The following is a 19,817-nucleotide window of genomic DNA, read 5'->3' on the forward strand; positions in this document are numbered from 1 at the left end:
TGAAGTCCCACTGTTATATATCCACAACAGTGATTAACCTACTTTTACGAGCAAGAAGTTAAAATTCATTCTTAATGCAAACAGAATTCCAGCAAAGAACATTGACTTTAATGTAAACATCTGACTTTACTATTCAGCACATAATTTCATTTGAATACACCAACTTTTTCAATGGAAGATTTATTGCAAGTTTTACAGTGCATGTACTGTATGCTCATGACCTAAACAAGTAACATGCATTGTGTTGTAGACACATGCAGCATGTCAGTCCTGTTATTTCATCTTGAAAGCCTATTCTATACTTAAAAAGTTATCCCAAGTCAAATATCACCTACTTTAATGTCATTTAAAATACTTAAACAAAAGTTTTACTTCAAGTTTATTTTGAAAACCATTTTAAAGACAAAACCCATTTTAAATGCCAACAAAAAAAGATTTCATCTCAACATCTATTCCTACCAGATAGCATTCACACTTTTTCTTTTTATCATAACCAAAACTATTTAAAGCCCAAATTCAAACCTTGTTTTTTAAATGAAAAATACATAAATCCAAGAGTCTTTCTGCAGTTTTGTAACTTTACAAAGCAAAGCATCCTCTCAGCTCTACTTCTGGTAAAGATAGTAAAATATTCTTTTGTTACTTTTGCAACTGAAGATATAGAATAAATATCACAATTTACTTGATTAATTTCACATTACAGGACATTAAGACTTTGGATTCACATTATTGACTATACCCTACAAGCTGGTTGCAGCACAAAAGCATTTAAAGGTGTTTGGGGTTTTTGTTTGTTTTGAAAAGGAGTAAATTTTCATTTGTGGTAATTATCTGTTTCACATAGGAAATCAGACTATAAACATGGGTGGTGTTTGAAGACAACAACCTAAATTTTTAATCCAGTATGTAACAACGGATATACGGCAGTGTATTTCTGACTGATAAAGTGCCAAATGTAATCATATCAAAAATGAAAAAAATCATTACATCAGAAACTGTGATCAGAAATCTTATGATTAAGAAATTGAAATTCAGGTCAGTATTTTAAATTTAATTGAAAAAATTATTTAAATGCACATTAACATTTTGCAAGTTTTTGAATGATTCTAACATAGCAAAAATGCTTACCAGCATTTACATTCTTTGAAAGAACAGGAAGTGGGTCAGTGTCTTGATCAGGTTTTATTAGGATGGAGACAGCAGAGGATGCAGTTATCTCTCTGAGAAGGCTGCTAACACCCTGAGTGGATTCTTTCAATAATGAGGTTACATTTTGCGTTGATTCCTTTAACAGATCAGAGACTGTGGGTGTACATTTGCTCTGTCCATTTAAATCCTTATTATCAATGTTGATTGCAAAAAGAATGGAATTCAGACCTTCAGATAAAAGAAAAAATAAGATCAAAACCCCACTATATAGTTCATGCAAAAGTTACAAAAATAGAACCTAAGCATGTAACAAAGCTCTGACATGTAAAATATTTTGCCCAAAAATTTACCCACAGTCCTCTGAGCCTAAATTCTTATCCTTCCATGTACCATTCATTCTTTGTTAGATACTGAATATTCAAGCTCATGCAATCAGTTCTGAATTTATCTTGATGGCTGCTCACAGTACTTTTTGCATATTTAATGTGCAGCTGAGCTGGTGTATTTATAAGCTCATATTTAAATCAGTTTCACTGCAGCTTTATTATTTGTTGGCTCCTATACTCTATAAAAAAAACCTCCTGTGAATGGTATCTTGCAGAAGAAAGCATGTGATCATGTATCTGGGAAGTGGATGTACACAGTAACAATATATCACTTCTGTAATATATTAACTCCATAAAAGTAAGCTATTTGTAGCCAGTTCTTAGCTCTTACTCTACTCCCATCTATTTACCTACAATCTGGGCCTTACTAAGAAAAGTCTATCCTTGTTCTTTTAAGCTCAGGAACAATCCATTTTTTCTTTAAATTGAGACAGTTTTGAGAGGTGGGAAGTTATTGTTACAGATGAAGAGTCAGAAAATTTGCCTGGAAGACTTCTGAACAGTAGGAAAGCCAGATTCAGTGTTTTAACAGTTCATAACAAACCTGGCATAATACCTTGACCCCTGAACGTGCATCTGATGCACATTCTCCACATAAACTCAGTGTGCGAGAAGCACCTTACAACCATAAACAGAAATAACACTTCAAAATGAAATAGTTTTCCCAGAATAGTAACATATAAGAGGTCTTACCCGCTGCCATTGTAGGGATCATACTAGAACGTTCTTCATCCATCATAAAAGACCAGTCTTCATAGAAGACACTAAAATTTGAAAGGAAAAAGCAAAGAATATGCAGTCCGATATTAACATATGTTCCACTTCTAAAACATGAGAACTCTGAAAAATAAGCATGAGTACACCAACAGATCAAATATATCACAGTAACTCCCTGAAGCCCTGAAATATATAGACCATCTACACAACTATGTAAGAAACGCTTAAGTTCACTACGAACGTGTGAAGTTACTTGTTCAAAATCTAGTTCTTTTTAGTAGCATGATGCTGTATTTTTGCTATCAGCATTCAGTTAACTAAACATAGAAACAGACAACAAGAAAGACCTCAACCTGTATTAAACAAGACAGGTTCATTTAAAAGTTTCTAAACCAGGTAAGAGTTCAGGATATGAAGTGATTCTGTAACTCCCGGTTGAATTTTGATAACATTTAAATATTAAATATTCTAGAATAAGCTTTTGTAGCAAATAAGAGTTCATGTACAACACTCAGAGTGCTGACAATCTTGATATATTACAAATACTGGTACAAGCATCAGAGTAGTAAGTAGTGACTTAGCAATCCAAATTACTAATCTCAGAACAGTTTTCATATTTTTTTTGTTCATATATTTGTTTTTATTTGATTTCATACCAAAATCTGTCTTGCAAGAAAGCTGCAGAGAATTGGAACAGACTGAAAGGCATTAAAGAACTCGGCTCTGCTATTATATCCATTAGTTGATGCAAATGGACAGAGTGCCTTCCTACTGAATCCACTGGGCTGGCTCAAGCTCAACAATTATTGAGAATAAATACCACAGATTTCCAAAAAGAAAAGGATCTCAACATGTATGACAGGAGAAGCGTGAATGAATCTAAGTGCATTTTGCACATCCAAAATACCTTAGGATTTCACAATACATAGTAAATTATTCGCACAGTAACTCTGTAACAAGAAGGTTCACAAACAGGTACAAAACCACTTCCAAGTAACCTGCAGCACCAGTTACATATTGCTTGACTGGTGGAGCTTCAAAATTACAGGGTGAGCACCTCCAAACGGGCAACAAACAACTACTATGGAATTGATAAGATCAAGGCTGCAATAGTATGCTATTTTATTAGAGTGGGAAGGGTATTTCAAAGCCCCTCTCATTAAGGTATTAAGGTCTCAGAGAGGAAAACTGTTGAAAGAGTAGGGAAGAGTGTCAGAACGAGAATGGAAATGAATATGAGGATAGGAGCATATATTCTCACATGTAAGCATGAAGCCAGTTTCAGGTTACATGTCGATACAGGCACAAGACACTATATCTCAATGGCTGTCAAAATTTCAAAAATGAACACAATAAACACGTGAGGTTAAGTGGCATCACTAGCATAGCAGTTAATATGGTATATTATGATAGCTGTATTTGGGGGTTTTGTTTGTTTGGGTGCTTTTTTTTCTTTTTTTAAATCTCCATATTTCATTTGTCAATACATGCACATTTCCAGCATTACAATGACATCGAATACATTACCTAAGTCGATTCTTGTCTGCAAGCAGCATGTGAACATATCTTTCCAGGGAATGTTCATTCAGTGCACAGCGCAACCAAGCCCGGCCTCTGCCAATATCTGTAGTAATTGTCTTCAGAGAGTAAAAGCGTTGCAGTTCGTGTTTATTCAGAACTTCTTTCACATAGTACCAAAACACTGGGTCTGGGGGAAAAAAAAAAAAAAAAAAAAAAAAAAACATCTTAGCTCTTTTGCCTATTTTACTTTCTTCTGTCAAAATATATTTTGCAGGTTTCATTACATATCATTTCAAAACCAATATTGTTACACACAGTAAATCATCTCCTACCATGTAATTTTATAAAACAGGAAAACACTATATAATTTGTACAAAAGGTGAATCATTTACCATCTTTGTATAACTCCTCAGTTAAATAGGTTATTTATTTCTACAGAACTTAGGCTACTTAAGCACTTAGAACTTTTTACTTCATTAAAGAAGCCAAACACATTAAAGGACTCTACCTTACATCTTGAAACCAAATTCAAATTTGAAAGTGTATTTAAGCTAGTATATCATTCATAAAACAGGTTCACAGGTTCAGCTGGAAATATACTATGCAATGAAAAAAAAATGCTCTAAAATGCTATTTCGCTGTCGATTATGAAATGATAGAAGCAAAGTCCAAAGGAAAAGAAGCTCCAGAATTTATAGACATGCAAGTGACAAAGTCAAGTGTTAAACTGAAAAGGCAACAATACCCCTTTCCACTAAAATACTTTCCTTGCAATTTCTCAATTGCAGGTAACAAAAATCCACATCAGCAATTGTACACGCACAACAGAACACCTAGTATTTCATGGATTCCTGTTTCTTAACTGAGTAAAACATAATTTAAGGACATACTTATCCTAATTCACTTCCTGCCATTTTCTTAGGGCGGAAAGAACAATCAAACATCAGATAATTCACCACTTGAATCATTATTACATGATATAGGTTTGCAATCAATAGACATTAATATTGCATCAAATACATACTGCTTGCAAGTACCTCAAAAACAATATTAACAAGAATGTTTATGTGGCTTTGATTTGTTATAAATAGAATTGTTCAAATAACTGGAAGAGTTTGAAAGCTATTAATCTGTATAGTTTGCAACATATTAAGAGACTGAATTTAAGGAAGACAGGTTTTTAAGAAGAAAAAATCTGAGAAAACTAAGCATTCCTCAAAGTTCAAAACATCAATCTGTTGAGGAAAATATGCAGACACTTCTTTTGACGGTTTAATGGAAGTCTTCACTCTTTTTTTTTAAAAAAAAAAAAGTTAAACAGGGAAAATAATTGTGTTGTAGGAGCGAATGGTGCACTATCACCTCAAATATTATGCTGGCTTCTGATCATAACCTCAATTTAGGCAGCATAAAGCAGATACTTAAAGGAAGGTAAAAAAAATTCTTCAAAGAAAACTTTGAGGAAAGAAAAAAGGAAAACCTCCACTCCTTATTTATCCCTTCTCTAAACCTTTTTTAATGAAGTTACGGTTTTAAGAAAAGGCTATCCATGATGTTTCTCTTTCTATACGCTAAATAAAGAGCACGGAGTCAGGTTTTGAAGAGGTTTTCACTACAGGTTATGACTTCTGATGAAACATGCTGATTTGGGGGACAGTTCTGTTTATTAATCTCCACGGAAAGCTATGAGATTAGCAAAATTTATACTGCAATTTTATAAACCTAAACAAACAGGTTAGACTCATTTACTTGAAGTTTTGCCAATGAGGTTTGACACACATGCAAGAACAACCCAGAGCTGTTTTAAATGAGGCAAATGTGTGAAACACAGGAACCACAGAACTGACAATCACAGAATCGCTGAAGTTGGAAGAGACCTCTGGATGTCATCTGGCCCAGCCCCTGGGTAGGTTGCCCAGGAACACATGGGATGCAAACTGTAGGACCCTACAGACAGATTAACATGCAAACAATAAGGAAGTCCACAGAACATATAAGAGCATGCAAATATCCTGTGTTCTACCTCTTCGACTTCAACTTATTTGATCTGCATCTCAAAAATAAAGTGTGTATCTAAAAAATAAAACAGTCCTTAAAATGCCAGATTTGTATTAAGATAACAGTGATTTAATTATTTTATTGTTTCCAACAACCAATAAAACTTTTGTCTGTGTTGCTAAAAGTCAAAACAACACTGAAGAAGGAAGTGAAAATATTACTGGAATAGAGGAAATAAGTATGTTACCCTTGTGCTTAGAGTGAAACTCAGTGTTTCCTGGTATTTTGACTATTTACAGATATCAAGGATTTTGACAAGCTTCAAAGTTTGGAATATCATCATTTTTTTAATCAAGATCTATCTGACAGAAATTAAGTAGACACATTCTGTACCCTAAGTCCCTCCATGATATACTTGCTAAAAATAGTGATCTAAGGGACATTTTCAGACAATAAGTTCTCTTCTTTGAGAGTAAAATTGAATGAAAATCCAAGTCCTAACAGTCAATATTAATTTTCATAACAAATAATTCAATACGTATTATTATTTAGAAGTAAGATTTTTTTTAATTTCAGTAAAATACAATTTGGACAACTGTACCATAGGCAAACCCTGGTTATGCAATTCACACAAATATTACTCATTTTGTGAAGACAGTTAATGTAATTTTAACAGTATTGCAGTTCCGATAACTACAATAGCCCATATTGCATCGTTAATCATCATGAAACACTAGTTATGTCTCAAGTTTAGAGCATAGACAGCATAGAGATCAGTTCTGAACACGCACTCACTGCCTTCTTATGCAAATAAAAGAAAACAAGTAAAGAAAAAAAACAAAGAAGTAAAGAAAACTGTGCAGCCATTGTGCATTTTAATGTCTATTCTGTCAACTGTTACGTGTTTGTCGTAAGTATCTCATGGTAGAGACATTTGCTATGATTGGCAATATTAGTTCTTTCACTTTTAAGAGAGATTATCATTAAATGAAATCAGCTACAATATTCATTCTCACATAATCTTTACTGAGGTTAAATGAAGAGACTCTCATCTTGTTACAAACCAAAGAGAGAACGTAGTTTTATTGTTTGTTGTTTAGTTTGCTTAATATATGAGAATAAAGGAGTTGCATATGCCTCTCTTGCCTATGCCATAAACTGATACCAAATCAGACTGCTATTAAGAATTTTGTTGTTTACTTTAATATGTATTTAAAAAAGAAAAAAACATTTTAAGCAAGACTTAAGTGATAGGTTCAATCAACTACAACTGGAGTTTCTAATTAAAACTTTAATTTTCAGATAAGAAAAAGTAAAAAAAAAAAAAACCTGAAGATCTTAGATGCGAAGTGAGTACCTCACTTTTTTTTTTTTTTACCACCTCTTGGAAGTAAGGTTTGTTATGAGCTACCTGTAAATTTCAAATAAAAAACACTGCCGGATAATTTTGCTTTTCAACTGTCAAAGGCTGAATATACAGCCTAAACAGCAGTATTCCACTATGTTAAAGAAAAAAATGACACCTGTGACTATGTTAGACAGAAACTAATATAAATCATACCAAAATAATTTGTCTGAAAGCGATAAAAATATGGAGGTACCTTGCAACTAATTTCAGAAAAAAAATACTGTAACTTGCAAAGATAAATGCAGTGGAGCCCAGTAATCTCCATGTGTAAAGTAATAAATAAAGTAATAAAGTAAAAGGCTCCTCTTTTTAGTCACTGTAAGCATTCAGTTTGATTGTTACATAGCAGCCCTGATTTTGTTCAACTTCGATACATTGCTTAAGCTTCTTAAGGAGTAAAAATAACGTTTCCTTCCTTTTCCTTTCCCCAACCATAAATAACTTTCCTGACTTTCTCCTCTTCCTCCACATCACCTCACTGACAAGCTCCCAAATAAGACAGAGGACAGCCATGTAGCTAAATTGTGAAGTTCCCAAGTAGCAGATATGCATCTTTGTACATCTGATGACTAACATCTCAAAAGATGAGACCGAGATATCTCATACACCCTTTACATTACTAACAGACAAGAGAAAAACATCAGAGTTATACAGAATGTATAAAATTGAAAGATGCATAATTTGCATAAATCATAGAAAGCATTACACAGGTGAGCATTCTCTACATCAAAGCATAAGAATATCACCTGCAAGCCGGAGGAAAAGTAAAGAATAGACAACCAAATCACCCATTGAAGTGATAAAATAGAATGAAAACTACCTGGAGACTGAGTGGCACCCCAGAGTACCTACTCCCCAATTACAAACACTCACAAGAAGAATAAAAGCATGCAGGAGAGCTGAAAATCTGCAAAGCTTGTGTAAACAGATGATTCTTTTTTCATTTGTTCATTTAGAGTCTGTCCATTACTAAGTAAAAGAGACTCCCAGACTTCTCTAAAAGCATAGCTATATTTCAGCTCCCCAAGAAAGCAAAGTCTCGAGGATCTAACCGATCAGCAGGAAAGTCAGCTCACAAGACCCAACATTTCCCCCTATCATCAACTGGAAACAAGTCCCTTGTTAGAGCAATTTAAAAGCACCAATATATCAACCTACACATAAAGTGTTAACATTATTATATGCAATTGTGTGGTGGAATTATGGTTGGAGATCAAAGCATTTTAACAATTCCAATACCACAGAATATTAAAAAAAAAAAAAAAAAAAAAAACACCACATTGTGTTACATGTTTTGAAAGTCAAAAAGAAACGCTTCATTTTAAGATGTGTATACTGGTTAGGAGAAGATAAAAGATTTGCTCTATGTCAAACTTCACAACGAAACTAATGAACACCTGCACATACTTTTAATAAAGCACACAAGCTGAGATTCAAAGTGAAACAGCAAAAATAAAGGTATCACTTTTTTAAAACATGTAAAAAGTAATGAAAAAAACAACTGTCTTGGCTATCCACCCAATAAAAACAATGTAAGTTTTGCTTTTAAAATGACATTAATACTTACGGATTAAGCATATCTGATGCTACAGAAAATGGCAGTTAAACAACAGAGTAAGATAAGGTTAAGAATGAAACCACTGGAGTGTAAACAACACAATTACAGGATGTTCATTCCTAACAGATGTCAAAATATATTTGTCAATGATACTATTCATGATGGAACTGTAGGAAGTATACATTTTCAAGTACCAAAACTCGTACAGAAGCTCAGTATGAAAGTTAACCACTGGACTAAAGGAGCAATAACCATTTTCACTGCTTAACGAGATTCCAAGTATTCTACCAACAGCTGATAGCTTGGTTCACTGCTCAAAACTTCCATTAGAAATCTTATCACTTATGACTTTCTTGCACTTAACATTTTTTTAAAAATTAGAATGGTTATGATTAATGAATTACCTGTTTCAGTTTTACTGGAGAAACCTGCTGCCTGTTTGATAGCTGCTGCTGTTAATGCTAATCCTCGGCTCCTCCTCAGACCGTGCTGTAACACAGCTTCAAACTGAGCACACAAACAAGTGACTCTGCAACAGAATTTTTACAGAAATCATGTGAAAAGCACAATCAACTACATTTCTCTACAACAGGTTTACTCCAAATCTCTGAGTAGAGAATGTAAAGGTGAACCCTTATTTTATGTATAATGAAGATCCTCTGTATGCACTAATCTCATTATTTGCAAACAGTAAAACATACCCACAGTCTCATCATGGCTATTCAAAGCTGGTGCACAAATTACATTTAGAAGAATTAGCAGTCACTTTGAAAAATCTTCCACACTTGCTAGAGTGTTTGTTAGCCGTGGTATTTCAACTCTGGATTGCCTACTTTTAATGCAATGCATATGTGAAAATGTAATTATATTGTCATAAACATACTGTGTACTACACAGGCAACAAATGATTTTCTGAAAATATACTAAAATGTCCTACGCAATTAATTGACAATTTTGTTACTTGCATCGGTATATTATAATTCAAGCCTAGGAAAACAATTAAACATTTCAGTGTCCCTCTTACATTTTAGGCATAAACTATGCTTCTTTATGCCAAAAACAAGAAGCAAGATTTTCTAGTGATGCGTTTAATCTTCAGCTTCCGATGTCATTCTCTGTGATACTATTTATAAATCCCCCCCCCCTTTTTTTTTTTTAAACATAACCCAGTTAATATATCAATTTTTACACAAGTATTAAGACTGTGCTTTTGCCAAAACCAGGACTACTATTGTAACCTACAGAGAATAGGAAGGCTTAAAGTACAATGGAAGTTACATCGCCAACAAAGAGTTTGCATTGGTTTTCTCTAAGCATTAAGTAAGCAACACTTAAAACTTAAGTTTTAAGTAAGCTGTCACCTGGCTGCCAAAACTGGTTACTAAAAGGAAGGAAAGATACTAACTAAAATCAAGCAATTAGATAAGAATGACTGATAAAGTGGCTGAGGACTCTGCCTGTGCATTCCAGAAGAACAGAGTTCTATTCAGGGACACAAAAAAAGCACAGGATATCAGGAGGAGCACTGAAAGAGGACAGAAAAAGTTGCATGTCTACCATAATTGCCTGGGTAGTAGATCTTTTAAGCACGTAATGTTTTCCAGTACATCTATGTTAGGAAAACTTAACCAGCAATACTAATAAAGTAGAATATCATTCCAACAGTTCTCAAGAAGATTTTTGAGCAGTTATGATTATTTTCTGCTAAAAATAACCACTGCTGTTAAAAACGGAAATTCCAGCAGATAAACAACCAAAAAAAAAAATCTACTTGACTTTTCAATTCAGAAAAAGCAGAACAGAAACTGGTTTCTGTGAAGCATGTTATTAAAAATCCACATGCACTGAGAAAGAAAGCAAGAAAACCATGCAGCATTTTAAAGAATTTAGCCATTAGTAAAACAAAAAAAAAAATCAAGTATTCTGCAATGTCCAATACACATCGTGTATTTACTAGATAGTATCATGAGTGCATGTTAAATAAACAAATGTAGAGAAACATGGAATAACAGTCTAGACTACTAGACATAGTAGCACTCTGAACAATTATAACCTCAAAGACAGAAAAAGCTCAGAGTACAAAATGTGGAGACGCATGGATTTTGATCTAAACTCTGATCGTATCTTCAAAATTATCTCACAAGTAACAATATACCATAGTAACAATCCAAAACACAACAAAATTAAAGATATATATCCATTAATGCAATTTCCACTTCCTTCTGAATCCTGAAACTATGTAGCTGTAATCCATCATTCTGCATGTCCACTGAATTCTAAGGAAAATACAAGTAAAATTTGGTCAGCGTTTTATCTGTTGAATTGTAACTCCCACTGCTTATCAGAAGATTAATATTAAAGGCCATCCCTCAAAGTATTAAACAACTGCAGCAAAGTAATTGCTCAGTTTGCATGAGCCACAAAGCAGAAGTTTTATATCCAGAAAACGTGTTCTACAAAGGAGGTACTTTCATCTCACTGAGTTTACACAGCCTGCCAGACAGGCAAACCATTGTCAGTACACCATCTCCCATAAAATAAACAACAGAGATTAAAGAACAATCTCTAGTGGATGCTTCCATGCCAACAGCTACAGCTGTGCAGTCACTAACTGCTGGGTGCTTCAGTCCCACCATCCCTTTATCCCACTTGCACCTTCCTGCTACCTCCCTTGCACCAACTTCTGTCCACCAAACCCTGGGATGAGCAAACCCTGCACTGAACTGTTCCCACCACACCAGTTGAACAGGACACTATTTCTCCAGGTTCGCTTTCCCAAAATACTGTAGGCCAAAACAGCTAGGGAGAGGACAGGAAGACAGTAGTACCCACAAGTCAGGCAGGATTAAGCTGCCGTGGAGTAGCATTACCCTGGAGTTTCATTACAGTTGCATTTACAAGCTGCTCCCGAAAGGCGAAAAAGATGAAAGAAAAAGCATCCCGAAAGATGCTCATCTCATCTCTTGTTGCTTCTTCCTCCTCTTTATCATTTCCCATTGCTTTCAGCTGCACGATCTTCCCTTCCTTGCACCAACTCTAACATTCACCAGATATTTTACTGAACTGATTTAAACTCACTTGAATGGCAGCAAGTTACCCTTTTGCATTACTACTACTTCTATTAAATTAATTCAGAGGGGACTGGATGATCAGGCACTTAAAAAGGTGGTGCAAGTGACTAGTACTGAAGTCAGGAACCTTAAGGGCGTATCACAGAATGCTTTGGGTTGGAAGGGACCCTTTAGGATCACTCTGCCCAACCACCCTGCTGTGGGCAGGGACATCTTTGGCAAGATGAAGTTGCCAAACCCCATCCAACCTGACTTTGAATGCTTCCGACGATGGGACATCCACAATTTCTCTGGGCAACCTGTTACAGTGTTTCACCAAGCTCATTGCAAAAAATTCCTTCCTCATATCCAATCTAAATCTCCTCTCTTTTAGTTTAAGAACATTGCCCCTTGTCCTGTCACACTACAAGCCCTGGTAAAAAGTCATTCTGCATCTTTCTTACAAGCTCCCTTTGTATGTTGAAAGGCTACAGATACATGAAGCCTCCCCACCCCTTTAGCAGCAAATAACTGTTTTGCTGGCTTTCCAGAAGCAATGAAACCACATCCTTAGACATGTTCTTAAAGACTGCACTGGGAGGAGACTGGAGAGAAAGAATTTTATACATAATTCATAAGTGGTCAGTGGATAATTAACTTTCCCAAAATGCAGAGTCAAACTTACAGGACATTAAAAAGGGGAAAATAAACAACTGCATTTAATCCTGCAGTTTTATTTGAGATTCTTTGATAGGTCAGATCCTGAGAAAACAAGATACAGAAACACTGCAATTCTTGTCTGCCAATTTTCTTAAAAACCTTTGAAACCAATAAGCCATATCCAACAACAGATGCAACTAACAGGAATTAAATGACAGTTTTTTGACTTGCGGTAATAAAAAGAAACAACATGTCATACAGAAAATGAAGGAAAACAGGTTTAAATGTGTCAGGAATAAGGAAAAAAAGGAATGAAAATTTTCTTTATGAGTATGCGTTAAACACACTTGACACTTAAGCATCAAGCTACACAAAAGAGAGTCATATAAGGTAACAGACACAATCATTTTAGGAGAGTTTTCAGGGAAAATAGTCCCTACTAGTCTCATGTTCAAGCCTAAGAATTCAATGCTTTGTCATTAACTCTACAGCCACTTAAACATTTGTAACTTCATATTGAAGAATCCTCTTTGTTAAACTGTCAAATTCATGTAACAAGATGAAAAACTCAGAGTCCTGGGTTAGTGTTTACATAAACAAAAGGAACAGTGGTTTTTATTTTGTGTTTTTGTTTGTTTTGTGGTGCTTTGGTCTTTTTTTTTGTATCAAGTTTTTTGTGCCCTATAGTTTAGGTCATTATGATACATAATCTAAACATATTAACAGTTTCTTAGACTACTTTACCTGCTATCAGAATCTGAAGCAATTTCTTTTCTTCCTCCAAATCGTATTTGACACTGAAATAAATAGATTTTAAGAAGTTTTTGTTACACTAGGACACTCAATATGCTGAAATACGTCCATTTAAGAATCAAAAAGGAAACAAAATAGAGTGCAAAATAGAGTATTGGCAAATACAGCCTGCAACCAAGAAGTGCTTTTTATCATCATGCTCCACTAACAGACTACTCCTGCAGTTCACATAATTCTTGCTAGCCAGAACAACACACCTTCATTTCCCAGTGGAAAAAAAATATTACTTTTGAGTTTTAAATGTATACCCACAAAAACAAACAGTGAATCCTACTTGGCTCAGTGCTACAATTAAAGAAGAATCAATCTCTATAAAACATATGGTTGTCTAACTTTTGAGGCATTCTTTTACCTCACAAGCTCTCTTAAACTGAGTAAAATCTATGAAATTCTACTTGCTAAACTTCACGTTGATACAAAAATCAATCCCATCTTTACTGTATTTTAACCCATTCATTAAAATCCTAGCGTGAAGAAAAAAAGCTGCTACTGTAATGTTATCCAATTTAGCTTTGCAGGATACTACTATTTAACTCAGACATAGAATAAGTATTGCAAATATAATTTGTCTATGCAAGAATTTTAAACAAGCACTGCATAATACTCATTTGCTAGCAGATACACAAACTCAGTAGTACTGTATGCAAGACAAGATTTCTTCTTTATCTAGTAAGAAGACAGAAAGACAGACAGACAGATCCTGCCAGTACTGACAAAACAGAGTATGTATACTGTAGAAATATTAATTGGATTTCTCACCTGTTTAACTGCATCCAGTAACCGTTCTAGAAGAAACTGTCTTTTAGTGTCATTGTTCTGTGAAACTGAAAAATCAACAAAGGCATATTATTAAATAAACACTGTTTTGAGAAAAGTAGATTGAAGTCAACATCAGTGTTGTGAAAAACTTTCCTCATATGCCAGTTATTCCATTAAATTTATTAATGTATTTTCTCTAAGTAAAATGATGTGGCATAAGCCTGTATTTTGATGTTTCAAGTAATGTCTCTCTAATATGCAGGAATACTGTTTGAAAAAAAATCTAAAGTCTTATTTTTAGTAAGAGCAGTTCCATGATACAAGGTATATTGCAGCAATATCAAAAATAATTTAATTGTGCGCAGGCAGCACAGCTTGCTCCTAGCTTCTTAGCACAACCACCTGTGGGGCCATATTGCAAGGCTGGAACTGACCTAGTTTAAGATTTTTTTTTTTGGTTGGATTAGGTGTATGATGCAGCTCACCCTGCAACCCCATGTCTCATACTGGGACAACTACCGGTGTAGTATATCATCAGAGCACAAGAAAAGAATAGAAGATTGGAAAGAGACAGCAAGAATACCCTGTTACTGCCAAGCAACCTTACTGTAGAAAGAGTTTTAAGTTAGGTGAATGGAGAACTATTATTACGATAAAGCCCTTAAAATTTAGCTACCAGCACAGCCTCTGCCAGATTAAAACCTGTAATACATAGTTTGTGACTGCACAAGCAACCACACAACATAACAACAAATACCATACTTTGCTTGTCTAAACATGCTTCATAAACTCATGTGAATATGTACAAAATTTGTTGTTTAATTAACCTACATTCTGTCTACCATTTCTTATTCCGAGCTTGGGCTCAAAACATCCCTCAAAAACATCTCTGACCTGCCTGTAGTTAAAGTCGTTCTATTCTCCTTTTTCTCTCAAAGGACATTCAATTACTTAAATAACTCTTTGTTGCAACTTAAGCATGGTGCTAGGAGGGGGGGGGCGGAAAAAGCATCTGTAATACACATGATGCCCGAATAAAGAAAACAAAAGGAAATACGTATGATTTAGGTGCTAAGCTTCACAATGCTTATTTGTCTGATTACAGGGAATTCTCAAGAAATTACACTTCCGATCCTGAAGTCTGACTCAAACTGTGCAGACATGTGACGTGTGAGGTTTGGTTCTGTTACTCAAATACCCCGATGTGCACAAACTCAGCTGAAAACATACACAACGCTCAACACTAGCAGGGGACACCAGAAACAAACCCTGCACCAAGTAGGTTCTAACTTCCAAACAGTTATGTCATTATGAAGAGAACGCTTAATTCATATAAACCTTACTACTCTATTGTGTGCTACTTCGGAAATCAGTCTTACAAAATAATGCTCAGCGTTCTTATCATGCACACATCGCCAAGAATGGAGACACACCCCTATGCATCTACTGCCTTATAATAAATCCCAGAACTGTAAAACAAAGAAAATGATTAAATCCCAACTTTTAACACAACCCTTTATAAACAGCAACATCAAACATACACAAACCTGAAGATATTCCACACTGTTTCAAACTCCTTCCTTCTACAGTCTTATGCTATCCGTGCACCTGGGAGAATGGGCGTAACGCGATATTGCTCTTTACGTGAAGTTTGAGACTACTTCTAAACAAATGCATGTAATTAATAAGTCCCCAATCTGAAAAACATCTTTCAAATGAAAATATTAATTATGTGGGTTAAGTTTGTATTCCAAGTGCAATCCAGTTTTTAAATTTCAATCTCTTTGGTACCTTTGTATCTATTTGATAACATGGAAATGGTTTGCAACTAGATACTAGACTGTGAACATAGAATACAGAAAACCCACAGAAGATGATGACTGTGCTAATTAAAGTTCCAAAAGACTAAAGAACATGATATCAAACAGCCTTAAATTTACACAGAGTGCAGTATAATGTCTGTTTTGTCCTTATTGTACTTAAATTTGGGCTAATAACAATTATGACTGAACGTGATTATGACCAATGATTTCCATAGCTAGTTCAGATCACCTTCACTGTTAACAGGGTTAGTAGGCCACTGAATGTTCATATAGAGGGCTGGCTGAGGCTGCTGCTCAACGCAAGCCTGCAGAATTCAACTATTGCTCTGTTTAACACAAAGTTCATTGGTAGATGAAAAATAATATTCACAAAGCCTTTTTTTCTTAGAAATTGAAACATTAAGATTGCTTTTTTTCCCCTCCAAGCAAAGGATAGGTTTTCTTCTTTGCAATAAGCCTAGAAAATGTCGTACTCTAACAATATTTGTAACAGGTACACTTTTAGAAGTTATTTTTGTCTCAATTAGATGGAACGTAAAAGCAAACCTCTACCAACTCTATTAAAGATTTATCTCTTTTGCAGTCTTTATGATTTTCTAAACAGTCTTCAAACAAATATACATATATTCACACACAAAAAGTACCAGCTGAGTGTGATCAACTCTAGTTAATTTAAAGAATAACAGCATATCACAAACTGAGCAAAATACCCTTCTACTGATTGAGAAGAGCAGTAAAACCTCCAATAACGCACATAGAAATACAAAACATATAATGCAAAAAAACAGCATTACTCAGAAGGAGGCTATATTTAGACTACCACAATAAAAAAGGAAGTTCATACATATGTCTAGAAATAATTGTGAAAACATAAGTATAAAATAGCAAAAACAAGAGCCTCCTCCTATCTCCAACTGTTCAGTCAAAAAGTTAAAAAGAGCCTCAAGTCCTGCACCTGCCTCTGTAACCCTGCTATTCTTCACTGTTGATGGTCATGTTTTCCTGTTTTCAAAATAAACTTCTCTCCATGCTGTGACAGAAATATCCACACATACAGCAGAAGAAATTCACTACGCAAGTACAGGAAAACAGGATTTCCATCCAATTCTTTATGAGTATGGTTGTCTTCATCCCCGTATGGTTTAAAAAAAAAAAAAAAAACAGACTCAGGATGCTCTCACATACTTCTTGAAGTCTTAAATGTAAAATTTCAGCCTGTAACTGCTTTTGCTTGCTCTAATATGTTCTGAGGATACAAGACAAAAACAACCCCAGGCCTGATTTACATACTACCTTGTAGTACTATACTATTATGATTCCACTGCCTCATACTGAATTAGCCTTGTTTTTTGTGCAAAGCTGTCATAAAACTGACAACATCCCTGATTTTTGAAAAGTATATAACTCTACTATCCCTGTGTAACTTCCCTTGAAAGTTTAGTTTTTTCAACACTGTCCAATAAAACAGTTGTACGTAATTAATAGGTGTTATTAAGAAATGCTGAAATCAACAGGAAGTTGCTTTCACATGCACTAGAAATACACCGTAGCTAAAAAATATGTATGTTATAAATAGATAATGGCCATTAAGGAAGGAGGTCTTATACCTATATTTTAGGAGCAACCCTTTTAATTTTCAGGTCTAAAATTGGGCAGGGAAATAAGTATAGACCATGGTGTTAAGTGGTAGAAAATTCACATAGGTCTTGGCAAGAGCTACATACACGTAGGTTAGCCAAGCACTTGGACTACTAGCCCTAATGTCACATCAGACATTATTATTTTTAAGCAATTAAATATTTTGTCTCCCCTTAATTCTGTATTTTTTTAATAACTACATTATGAGGCTTTCTTTATGCCACAAGAGGTGCCACCTTGCCTTTGAGTCACAAAACTGAATTGAAATGGAGCTCCCAAGTCACCTAGCCAGACTTAGGCACTGATTTGCACAAGGCCACTCCCAGCCTGAACTCATCATTGAAGGGCTGAGGTTTTCCATATGAAAATACTGACTCTCGAGAACTTCAGAATTACGATCTAGTCTACAGTCTTAAGACGTGAAACGTTCAAGAAACTTTCTTCTTCCATGGTTTGAGAGATTTGACTGCTACTTGCATTTTTCAAAATGCTAATTTACAATTTTCCCCATAACAATCTCTGTTTTCTTCTTCATCTCTTCTGTAGTATTTTGTTTTCTTCTTACCACAAAGGTGAGAACAAAACAGAGAAAAATACAGTTATTTTCATTTTTGGTTTCATTTTCAGAAATGGCTGCTATTCCTAAAAAATATAATGTTTAGGTAATTCAGTTGGCTCTTCAATTTTTTTTCTTAGCGTCTTTGGGAAGCAATCTCACTATGCCTCAAATCAGGATGGAAGAAAAAGCTATGATCCAATTCTCAGTGCAGATGACGCTCAGGGTTGGAGATGACATCCATCACTGAAGATGTAGAAACAGAGCCATGAAAAGTATTTTCTAAAGCACCTCCCTTCTTCGGGGAAAAAAAAAAAAAAAAGAAAAAAAAACTTATCAATGTGCTTCAAGACATACTAAGTGCCACTGATGCTGTCATATTTACAGCACAAACCTGCTGTCCGTCAGAATGGACTGTCAGCCCAGCGCCTGCACCCCAGTCACCCTGCCAGGGCTCACCAACTGCACGTTAGAAAGTCTTTATTTTTTGGGGGGGTTGCTTCAATTTACTTTTGGCCGTTTATTTCCTCAGAATATCCCTGAGTCCTGCCGAGATAAAACACCCTTGAGGGGGCCGGAGCAGCAGCGGGGCGCGGTGAGGGAGACGTGAGGGGACCCTTACCAGGGACCGAAGCTCCCCGCTCCCGCCGCAGGGGAGCACAGCCGGGAAGGGGCCTTTCAGGGGACCCCGGAGCCGTTCAGGGGACCCCCAGGGCCACCTCAGCCCCAGCAGCCCCCCCAGAACCAGCCGGAGCCCCCTCACTCACCGCTCATGGTGCCCGCTGGGCTCGCCACCTCCCTAAGCTGCAGCCGCTCCCTCACTGCCCGGAGCCGGGCCGGTCCCGGCACACGCTCCACCCCGGAAAGCCACCCCCCAGCCGCTCCGGAAGATAAACACGGCGTGGATAAACGATGGCTCAGCACCGGCTATCGCTTGCCGAGCAGGGCCCTCAGCGCCCACAGGGCCCGCCCGGCCCCGAGTGCTGTGAGGCAGCAGCCCCGCGGCTGAGGGGGCACTGAAGGAGCACTGAGGGAGGCGAGGCCGCAGCGGTTCGGGGCGCGATCGCGTTTCAAAAGCGGTCCAGGGAGTTTGAAACCTCCTTCCAGAACAACTGTCAGAGCTGATTTGAGGCTGTTCTGAACGTTTGTGGATTCGTTTTAAGACTTTATCTCGCTGTTTTGTGTTTATCCACTGTGTAAATCAGAGAATCGTGGAACCACAAGGATCGCCAAGTCAAGCTCCTGGGTCCCCAACGGACCAACCAAAAAAATAAAAAATCAGTATGCAGCGTTGTATTTACTACAAGTTGACTAGAGGGAATGGCCTCAAGTTGCGCCAGGGGAGGTTTAAGTTGGAAATCAGGAGACATTTCTTCTCAGAAAGAGCAGTCAGGCATTCGGATGGGTTGCCCAGGGAGGTGGTGGAGTCACCGTCCCTGGGGGTGTTCAGGGAAAGGCTGGACATGATGCTCGGGGACATGGTTCAGTGGGTGATAGTGGTAGTAGGAGGACAGTTGGACCAGATGATTTTGAAGGTCTTTTCCAACCTTAATGATTCTATGTTCTAAGTTGCTCCACACCGTGCGGAGCAGCAGATCACAACCTTTTTTTTCAAGACTTCCTAGGTACAGCAATAATAATAACTGTAATAGTCCTGTAGGCCTTCTTCCGAGTTCTTGGCTGCATGTGGGAGACCTGCACAGCTAACTCCTAACTGATCCAAACTGACTGTGGTCAGCCACAAAGATGCTGTAATATGGATCGTTCATAGCGTTTGTGCA

The 19,817-nt window shown here is 36.4% G+C and overlaps 1 protein-coding gene across 3 annotated transcripts in view; it reads right to left on the minus strand.

The window, feature by feature from the left end:
- Window positions 1-19,328, minus strand: part of SNX29 (sorting nexin 29) — a 139,684-nt gene extending 120,356 nt beyond the window's left edge. For 2 of the 3 annotated variants that reach the window (XM_040574968.1, XM_040574971.1), the window contains exons 1-7: window positions 18,804-19,327; window positions 14,020-14,084; window positions 13,192-13,244; window positions 9,142-9,266; window positions 3,780-3,960; window positions 2,229-2,299; window positions 1,129-1,377 (exon numbers count right to left, since the gene is read on the minus strand). In XM_040574968.1, the coding sequence (XP_040430902.1) occupies window positions 1,129-1,377; window positions 2,229-2,299; window positions 3,780-3,960; window positions 9,142-9,266; window positions 13,192-13,244; window positions 14,020-14,084; window positions 18,804-18,810 (751 nt within the window). In that variant the 5' untranslated portion in view covers window positions 18,811-19,327. Of the gene's footprint in view, window positions 1-1,128; window positions 1,378-2,228; window positions 2,300-3,779; window positions 3,961-9,141; window positions 9,267-13,191; window positions 13,245-14,019; window positions 14,085-18,803 lie in introns of all 3 variants that reach the window. The other variant, XM_040574969.1, reaches the window with a different exon arrangement.
- Window positions 19,329-19,817: the final 489 nt, after the last annotated feature.

This window comes from Cygnus olor, chromosome 15, assembly GCF_009769625.2.
Source record: "Cygnus olor isolate bCygOlo1 chromosome 15, bCygOlo1.pri.v2, whole genome shotgun sequence".
NCBI lineage: Eukaryota > Metazoa > Chordata > Aves > Anseriformes > Anatidae > Cygnus > Cygnus olor.